The sequence below is a fragment of the Rosa rugosa genome, chromosome 2, assembly GCF_958449725.1.
Source record: "Rosa rugosa chromosome 2, drRosRugo1.1, whole genome shotgun sequence".
Lineage (NCBI taxonomy): Eukaryota > Viridiplantae > Streptophyta > Magnoliopsida > Rosales > Rosaceae > Rosa > Rosa rugosa.
The window spans coordinates 52,540,208-52,550,745 of NC_084821.1; the positions used below are offsets into that span (position 1 = coordinate 52,540,208).

At 37.7% G+C, this 10,538-nt stretch overlaps 1 protein-coding gene across 1 annotated transcript; it reads left to right on the forward strand.

The window, feature by feature from the left end:
* Window positions 1–2,386: 2,386 nt before the first annotated feature.
* LOC133729262 (uncharacterized) lies at window positions 2,387–3,661 on the forward strand. The gene is made up of 2 exons (XM_062156759.1): window positions 2,387–2,903; window positions 3,433–3,661. Exons 1-2 carry the CDS (start codon window positions 2,568–2,570, stop codon window positions 3,454–3,456), a joined length of 360 nt encoding a protein of 119 aa, XP_062012743.1. The 5' UTR covers window positions 2,387–2,567; the 3' UTR covers window positions 3,457–3,661.
* Window positions 3,662–10,538: the final 6,877 nt, after the last annotated feature.

The following is a 10,538-nucleotide window of genomic DNA, read 5'->3' on the forward strand; positions in this document are numbered from 1 at the left end:
TTTTAAAATATTGTAAGAAAAATGACATATTTGGCTTTTGAAATCACCGACTTTTAAAGTGAGTCGAAAAAAGAAGTGTAGTGAAAACTCAGTTTTCAGTAGGTACGCAATTTGATCTCGACAATGAGTTAAACTTAAAATTAAAAAATAAATGCCAGTAATTTATCATCTCCAAACTTTTCCCCCATTTCCTCAAATTTCGGCTAACTATAGATTATTATTTAGTTATAATATTTGTACAATTGAATCAAATTGAAGATCGTTTTAAAAATTGAATGTTTAGTAAGTAGAAGTATTTTTTTCATTGTTGGTCATTTTTTTTTGAATCGAAGGAGGTCAGCCATTTATTAAAAATGAAAGAGTACAACGATACGATGCCAAAAGACAACAAGAAATGAAAAAAACAGCCTAGAAAGAAAAATACATATGAAATGTAAAAACTTAATAACGCAAGGAGCAGCAACGTCGAGACGCAGCGCTGATTTTACACTACGGATTGCAGCCGTGTAGTGAATTGAGTAGTCGGTGGTTTGACTACCCATCGAACTCCAACACATAAATTGACAAAAATCAACTTGGTGTCGGAATGAAGGCACTCTCCCACCTAAAGATCGAAGCCGGCCAAGGGTGTCAGAACATGGCCATGTTGGCAGACGATCTTTCACGAACAAATACCAGAGAAGTGGGTCCTGGATCCAATACCAATAAGGCACAGGAGCCCCCATCCATTCTAGCAAATCATAATCAGGCCAAAACCAAACTCCACCCGGATCCCAGATCCGACTCCATCTGCCAAGCCCACCCGGATCCCAGATCCGGATCCTGATGCCAACGAGCTCGACAGCAGCACCGGCGGATGCGTCTTGAGGACCTGCAATGGAGGATGCCAAATTGCAATAGCCATCGCTGACGAGATCGACGCCGACGACCACTACTAATGCCCCAGCAACACCATCAAAGCCACGACTTCGCTTAGCCCATGCCGGCGACAAACCAGAAAAACGCAGAACCCCGATTCCAATTCTCCAGCCTCTCAGAACTGAGGTCCCTCCATCACTGCATCGCGACTCACCACCGCGATCCAACGATCTCATCCAATCCAAAAGAACCGTTTGCCCATCAAACTTCTTCTCTGGGAGCTCCAAGACACAACCAGCAAAAGAGACGCAAAAGAAAGACAGCAGGACTAGGCCTGCAATTTTGTCCATAAAAATGGAGAAGGTGTGAGAGCCGCCACCACCAGATGCGGCAGAGCTCAAAACCCTAGCAGAGCTAGGTCGAGTTTTTGTTGAAAATTCATTGTTGGTCATTTGTTTCATCGTATATAGATTTTAAAAAGGTCTTCAATTTAGTTCATTGAAAAGTCATTAAAAGATTATATAGAAAATGATCTCTTCATGAAATCATGAAATTATTTGATGAGATAAGCAAAAAATTGAAGGAAAAAAAATACATACATACATATATATATATATATATTAAGTTGAATTAACGGCTCCAAGCTAACTCCTCGTAAAGTGTTCATCATAACGTTTTTTGACTATTTGTAAACATTGTTTAATGTTGTAGATGTGAATCAAAGCATCATTAAGGATTTTCGAGCAAAATGACCAAATTTGTTAATTGGTAGAACATAATGCGCATGTTATTTATTAATTAGTTCCCATGTTAACCAATCATCACTTTCTTTTAAACCAAGTCATTCCATGTGTGAAACCCTGCATCCATCTCACTGTAGGACAATATCATACATCATATGCGGCACCAAACTCATATCATGTCACTATAATAGGAATTTAGTTAGATATGCATCAAATCTAATGTTTACGTGCAATTTACTTATTTGTTTTGTCTTTTAAGAATTAAGAGATAACACTTATATTGAATTCTTAGTGCATATATTGATTTAAATCACACATATTGATTTGAGTCATCGAAGCTCGTGCGTGTTCTCAAAACTCAAAAGACTTTGTTCAGCACTTGATTTCGGTACGTTTAAATACTGATCAGACATAGAACCTTTTCATGCCTATTTTAAAATGTAAAATTGGATTATAAACTTGACTAAAAAAAACAAAAACAAAAACCTTATACAGTATCAAGTTTACGGTCCCGTTCCCCTGGTCAGCTGCTGACCAGGGATTATTTGCTCAACTACCGTCTGATTTCAATCCGTCTGATTTCAATCAGACGGTTGACATGTATTTAGTTTTTCAAAGATGATACATGTCAACCGTCCGATTGAAATCGGACGGTAGTTGAGCAAATAATCCCTGGTCAGCTGCGCAAATAATCCCTGGTCAGCAGCTGAGCAGGGGAACATCTCTGATCAAGTTTATGACCGTAGCTAGGGTCCCCCAATACATGATTAGAATCATGTTCACAAACCTTTAACTTTTCAGATGCTACTCACTTTGAAATGCTACTATACTAATCTCTCCGAGAACCCCTTAAACCTCACGTCCCTGCCACAATTACATGACCCGATCTTTCTACGGAGCCTAAGCGTAGCCCTCTCTCTCTCTCTCTCTCTCTCTCTCGCTTCTTCCACTTTCTGATCAATATCCATGTCCGGGGAACCTTCTTCACCGGCTTCGTCCTCAAATTTTGAAACTGAGCAGTCTTATTCAGACAGCAGTATTTCTCCGAGTCCAAGTATTCAAATGGTTTCAAAATCGGTGTCTGACAGGCTGCTGGGCAAGTTCTTTGATGCCTCGCAATACGACTTTGATTATGAGCAAAGTGGTTTGTGGTCTCCTCCACTACGCCGAAGTGTGTTTCTCGACTCACCGGGGAATATAATCTCGTGTTTTGATCATCAAGATGATGATGAAAAAAGATTCTACTCCAAGCTGAAGAGTGCCAAGATGGCATGGCCTAGACGCTTCTTTTGTTTGATCGCTGTAAGTAAAACTTGCTTTAAAATTCTTTTGTGTACATTTGCTGTTCTTGTGAGCTGTGAGAGAGAAAGAGATGCCTTGCGTGTTTGTTAGTTTTCTTTTGTTTTGATATGAACAATTCCATCTCAAGACTATTAATCCTAAAATTCACGTCAAAACCATATTGGCTTCCCTAATTAAATACTTGAATTATGTACTGAGTAATATAAATAAAAGTGAACATAAGACTAAAAATTATTTCGAATTTGTTCAAAATGTATACAAGTACTTTAGAATTGAACCACGTATATTCAATCAGTGAATAGATTTTCTCTAATTGATTGTATGCTGTAATTAATTCTCTCTTCCATCCTAGCTCCATCTCTTGTGTCTATATATGCTATGTAAATAAAATTAAAACTAGATCATTTTCGTCCATCTTTCCTGTTAAAAATAAATTCTAGTATAGAAGTGGAGAATTTATACAGTGTTGAACATGAAGAGATTCTATAACAATTCCATTCTCTAATGCATGTTTCATTTCTTGTTGCAGGCCTTATGGTGCTCTTCAGGGTAATAGCAGCTTGAGACTCAACATAGAGCCGTTATAACCCTTTTCCTTCAAAAACAAAGGCACCATGGCCAAATGGGGTTAAATTTAAAGGGTCGGTTCGACATGAAAAAGAACCACTGAAATATTATGTACGTGGAGGTTATTATATATTGTATACAACTATATATTTCCTTGCTTATAGCTATTGATTTCTCGCCACCAGAAGCAAATTTACACACACACACACACATTATTTATATGAAATGACTTCATTGTTTTGAATCTTCTTGGGAGCTATATATTTGAATGATATAGTGACCCATCAACTAGAGATGCTCTGCAAACTAACAAAAGGAATTCAGACTGGTTTTCTGCCGAGGCCAAACAAATATGCTTTTGGGTCGTCTTTGAGCTAGGAGAGTCACTGCACGGATTTGCTTTTGGGATAACAAAGTTTACAACGTGCAAGCAAGTCAGACAGATATGGTTTGCTTTGTCTCACTTCTTTTCTTGTCTTTTGCTTTTCGATTGTACAAAATTATTATCTTATATAGTCTGATTCAAACTATTCTAAATAGAAATGCGTCCCTTTGTAGTTAGTAGAAAGATTGATCATTAACTATTTAAAGAAGCAATGTAACATTCTTGGAGTCATCAAAGTTGTCGTTGCACCTATAGGAAAAACCAATTGATCGAGGCGCGCCCAATGAAACTTTAAAGCAAGCCAAGGCAAAAAAAGAAAAGAAAAGAAAAAATTTGTTCGTGGAATTTTTGATGATTGACACTATCTAAGATCTCAGTTCAGTATTTTCTTTATCCTCTAACTCATTCACGGTGGTGCTGGTTCTCTCTGGTTTGGTTGGTTTTAATTGGTCCATCTTTTTGTTCAGTCTTTGCAGAAACTACGTATACGAGGCTTCAGGTGTAAATATAATATAATAAATATGGAGAAAAGCACAAAGTACATGAACATTGATCAATACAAAGACCAAAAGTAGAAACTAAGATATACAAAATTTTGTAAAGGATAATTATACGAGTTGCGCATTCTTAATTTAGTTTTGATTTGTCAACTAGGCGTATGCATTTGGTGCAATGGTAAGACATTTCTCTCTAACAAGTGTTGGTAGAGAGATACATAGTTTCAAAATTCTTATGTATAAATTTTTAGTTTCTTTGTAACTGTAATAAGTTTTATATGAACTTACGAAAACTTGACAGCATAAGGTAAAATTAGCTCCCCTCAACTTAAATTTCTAGTTCCGTCCCTGTGCAGGGATCGGATATGAAATGAACACAATTGATCGAGAAGATGAGGTATATATAGGGTTAGGGTTAGAGGTTAGAGGAGGTGAAACGTATGTGAAAGGACTAACTGTCTAAGGTAGTTAAGAGATGCATGAGAGATTGAGAGGTGAGAAGTTCAAACTGTATATAGCTCCCAACCTATATTTAATTTTAAATAGAAAATTTAAACAATGAAAGTATAGATAGAGATATCTAAGGCCAACAAATATGCTTTTCCGTCTTTGAGGAGTGACTGCACAAATTTACTTGTGGGATTATCAAAGTCTACAACGTGCAAACAAGCAAGCTCAGACAGATAATCTGCTTTGTTTCTCATAGATCAACTATTTTTACCACTTTGAGGACTTATTTTACCACTTTAAGAGCTCATTTTATCACTTGAGGACTCATGTGGTAACTAAAAAAATTTACCACTTTAAGCACTCATGTTACCACTTTGAGGACTAATATTACTACTTTGAGGACTTATTTTATCACTTTAAGGTAATTGTATGTATGTCATACATTAACACATTGTAGAATTTCCCTGTATTTATTATATATGATTTCTAGCTTTGGGGATTATAAAAGCTAGCTGAAGAACCAATTAAGGCCAAATAAAATTTGAAGCAATCTAATGCATGCACAAAATAATAAATGGGTCATTTAGGGTACCTTGATGTATGTCATACCTTTTTTTTTTTTAATAAATTAATGTAGTAGAAACTTATTGAACTGGTTGGCAGGTTACCCACTTAAATGTTGACATGTGTAATTTTTAAAAATAAAATTTATCATATTAACAACACATTCTATCTTGATATGTAATATTATTCAGAAACATGTAACAAATATTGTTAAAATAATAAATTACACCTAGTAGAACTAAATTTACGACTTATAACCACATTTACTGTGATTATTGTAATTAAGTAATGAAATGTGTAAATATCATAGTTGGACAACATTTATCAAATGGAGAACACTGATTATCAAATGGAGAACCTCCTTACAATACTGATATGAGTACTTACATATCTTTTGGTTCATATTAATTTTACCATGTTCACAACACAAATGTTGTCAAAATTATAAAATGGTTGATAATCTTCTTGTAAATGATATAGTTTTTGAAGTAATTACTACAAATAAAACAAAAGTTACCACTTTTACATCAATTGTTGGGGGTTGTGGTAAAATGTATAGTCAATGTAGTAATCATTTCATTAATAATAAAAACATAAAGATTTACCACTGCGAAAATAAATTAGTTGTCACACATGTTAAATTGTCCATAAACTAGTACATAGGTTTTAGGTGGCGTAATTACTACAATTAGAACAAAGATTATCGTTTTTATATCAATTGTTGTAGTTTGTGGTAAATTACGTCGACTGAAAGTAATTACGACTTCGACGATGGAAATTACATAATATATTAGTTTAGTTACTCAAGGGAGAATTCATCACACCAATGAGGACATACGTGGTTTTAGTCAAAATATAATAGTTTACTTATATGATAACACATTATGGTAATATTTGTAAATTAGTTCAAAAAGCAGTTAATGAAGTAGTTACTACATCTAAAACAAAGATTATCTATTTTACATTAATTGTTGTGGTTGTCATAAAATGCATGTAAAAATAATTATATTTGGTTAAGGAAACTACTAATGATATAATTAATTAATAATAAAGACTATTTAACTAATACTAATTCCGTGAGCTTAGAAGGTTTTTGTTTTTAATAAGGAAAAAAATGTAATTGTCAATTCTGTAATTGTCAATTGATAATCAAGCATTAATTGGCCAATGATAAAATTAATTAGTGATAAAGACTATTTAACAAATAGTAGTTCGGTGAACCTAGATTAAAAAGTTTTTTTAATTTTCTTTTTCAGAAAGCAAAAACGTAATTGTCAATTTTCAATTGATAATCAAACAATAATTGACTAAGGGCTAAACAGGTTACCAAATTTCTTTTGGAATGGGGACCCTCTCAAAGATGGCTCCGCGCTTATCACATGGAGCAAGGTCTGCACCCCAAAAGAACAAGGGGGGTTAGGCCTAAAAAATATGTTTACCTTGAATAAAGCCTTATTACTGAAGAGATGTTGGGATGTGGTGTCTTGCGCATCGAGCTCAGCCAAGTATCTTCATGACAGATTTGTTAAAAGGAGTCTGCAGCCTTGTTCATATTATAAAAAATCTTCAATTTGGCTAGGGCTCAAGAAGCTGTGGCCATCACTTCTCGAAGGAGTTCAGTGGTTAGTGGGGGATGGCACTTCAATTAGATTTTGGAGAGATAATTGGTTAGGGGAGGTTCTAGTAAATTCTGCCAATTATGCTTTGGAGGTCCACGAGCTTCTCAATGACAAAGTTTGCAATTTTATTAATAATGGGCAATGGTGTCTTCCTGCAAGTTTTTGTCGCACATTTCCAGAAGCAGCCCATTCAATTCATTCGGTGGAAATCCCAACAGAGCCTATGGCGGATCAAGTGGTCTGGTCAGCCACGGCATCTGGCTTTCTGACAACTAGAGAAGCTTACAATACCCTTGCTCCTCCTTTACCTGGGCCCTTGTGGTGTAAGTACACTTGGCATGCTGCAATTCAGCCTAGGAAAAGTATTACAACGTGGAAAATTCTGCTAAACAAGATTCCTACTGATGATTTCCTTCAAAAACGTGGCACTAGTCTATGCTCACAGTGCTTATTTTGTAGTAATAGTCTGGAAACCACACAGCACCTCTTCCTTACATGTGCTATTGCTGCGGCGCTTTGGGATTGGCTTCTGCAATTATTTAGGTTACATCTTCCTCCAGGTGAGTCCCTACATGAATTATTCCAAGATCATTTCCTTTCTTCTCTTACTAGTTCCTCAAAATTACTGTGGTACAAGTCGGTGTGTAATTTGCTATGGTGCTTCTGGCAAGAAAGGAATAAAAGGAAATTTGATAATGGAGAAATCAGTCCTGTCAGATTAAAGCAATTCTTTGTATTATCTCTAAGAGAATCTGCAGGCTTGGCTTTTGCATCTTCTTCCACAACCTCATCAGCACTCCCCATCTTGTCTTTCTTGGGCCTATCTCCTTTGCTATCTTCTGCGCCTAGGTACATCCCAGTGGTATGGAACCCTCCACCAGTAGGCTGGTTCAAAGCGAACTCAGATGGTTCCTTTCATGATACTGACCATGCTGGATATGGTGGAGTTTTTAGAAACAGCGATGCAACATTCTTGGGTGCCTTCTCTTGTAAAGCAGCTGTCTCTTGGGCTATTGATGCTGAGATACTGGCAGTTATTGAGGTAATTAAGGTGGCCCGTGAGAGGAACTGGTTTCCTTTGTGGATTGAGACAGATTCCATGTTGGTTTTGCATTATTTCAGTCATCCTAGCATGGTCCCATGGCGTCTCCGCAACCGTTGGAAGAATTGCATGAACTCTTTTGCCCAACAGCAGGTTCATATCTCTCATACATATAGGGAAGGAAATCGTGTTGCTGATAAGCTTGCAAATTATGGTGCCATGAATATTGGTACACATTGGTGGAGCATAATTCCCCAATTTTTAATTAGTTCTTTTGGTCATGATTTCACTGCTAGAACAGATTACCGGTTTGCTTAAACGGTTTGTTATTTTCTTGTTCAAGTTAGCGAGTCCCCTAGTGCAGTACCTTAATATTTGTAGCTTTTCTTTTTTGAGGTGGTTTCGGCCTAGTCCCCCTCCTCATGTACTTTGGCCTTTCGGCTACCTTTTATTAATAAGATTTCTAGCGAGGGAAGGGCAGTGGGCCCCCGGTTGTAGTGGTCCCCTTCGGGGTTGTGTGGGTGCTTAGGCACCCCTTTCAGACCATTGCAGAGGAGCTAATATCGCCTAATCCTCGTTAGTTAAAAAAAAAAAAAAAAAAAAAACAGGTTACCAAATTTTAAATATTTTGGAACATTGGATATATTACTAATATCTAATGGTCCAAAATATTTAACAAAATGAGTGTATGGCAAACACCCGGGTACCTAAGAAAATTTCAAAATAATTATGATTATTTTTTTCTGCCATATGTTTTAGTGGAATCTGTGATGTTTGATACTCTGATCTCTTTACCCATTCGTGTGTGGTGGAGCTGATTGATGCTCTCTGGTTCGGCGGGTTTTGGTATACATGCATAGTTTTGTTTGCTTTGCATGCAGAAACTAAAGAGGCTTTCGATTGAGTGCTATGATATAAAAGCAGCAAGTATATATATGCAGATCACCATAATTGTCAAGATTTTTTTTTTTTTTTTTTATCAAAAGAGGTTAGCCCATTTTATAGATTCAGCAAGCAGTACAAAAACGAAACATCCCTAAGGGGTCGACAGAAAGAATCGTTCCTCAGAGTACCCTGAGACTCCTATTCTAACAAGAACAAGAACCCAATATACCCCTAGCACACCCACCTTTTAGACAATTCACGCACCTTTATTGCAAACAAAAACAAAACAATCTCCGAAGCAAGAATAAAATACCCTCAGAGGTCATGATCTTTGCGACCTAGCTAAAATTAAATAACATTCGGAAGAGGAGAAGCAACCTCCTCTTCCATTCCATCTTCTTTATCCAATGCCTCAGCCTCAGCAGTAACTGCTTCCTTGGACAAGCTAACCTCGGACCCATTCACAGCAGCAGAGTCAATATGACTCTTCCATTTGCGAGATTTCCTCTCTTGCAGCTCCGGTTCCAAAGCCCTAGCAGCCTTCGGCTTGTTCTTACTACCTCGGGGACGACCCAACTTCTTCTTTTTCTTTGGCGAGATGAGAATCTGCCCATTCTTATGTTGTAACACCAAGGCTATATTCTCATCCACTTTGAGGGCAGGAGCTGGAAGTGACAAAATCCTCTTACCCGCATTGAGCAAATCATAGCTTGCTTTTCTCTTGGTGCCCACTGCAGTGAAGCTAGCCGAACCCAAATCCACCCCCGGCTTCAGATAGCCTTTCTTCACTTTGGGCAAAGCGTTTGTTGGCAGTATCGTTGTCTTAGAGCAATCTGGGACTAGCTTCTCCCAATTCTTAAACCATCCTACACCATTATTCTCAACCAAACCCAATGATGCACATATTGTACTTCCAACAACCTTGAAGCCATGCAGCACGTCACTTCCTTGTGACACATGGGCTTCCACTACTTCTAACAAATTGGATCCATGCAACCTACCACCTGTCACCGCATCCTCTTGTTGCACCACAAGCTCCCTACCCATTCCACCAACCTCAGCAATTGGCACCTGCTCCATCATGGTAGCTAACGCTGGTTCCAGAGGGAGAACACTCACATCCAACGTCAGACCGGCCATCGCCGCTTCCGGTGGCCCATTCTCAAGATCTGTTTTCTCTTTCATCAAAAAAACATCACACCTCGTGGCATCATGCTCAAATAAACCGCAATCCCTACAGAATCCCTTAACTTTCTCATAAATGAGAGTAATCTTAGGCTGCACCGTGGGAGAGAACTCGAAAAGCATCCAAGTATGTACCATCCGACGAGTGTCCAACACCAACCGGATTCTCTGCTCCTCATTCTTCCTACGAAGAGCCGATTGATCAAATCTAATGACCTGACTAACAACAGATCCAATTAGGGATAAGGCATTCTTGTTTCGAAGTGCCATTGGCAAACCCTTGACCGCAACCCAGATCTCCATCTCCCATAAAGTAATCCTCTCCACTAAGCCAACTCCATCATATTCCCCTACCAACAACATCGTGTTCCTGTAGAACCATGGCCCTCTATGCAGCGCCCTATTACGATCAGCTTCATGAGTGAATTGGAAAAGGAATCG

What these genes read in the sequence shown, in the direction of transcription:
- LOC133729262 (XM_062156759.1), top strand. Translation starts at nt 2,568, where the DNA reads ATGTCCGGGGAACCTTCTTCACCGGCTTCGTCCTCAAATTTTGAAACT. An exon ending in GCTTCTTTTGTTTGATCGCT is followed by an intron (nt 2,904 to 3,432) that starts GTAAGTAAAACT and finishes TTCTTGTTGCAG; the next exon opens with GCCTTATGGTGCTCTTCAGG.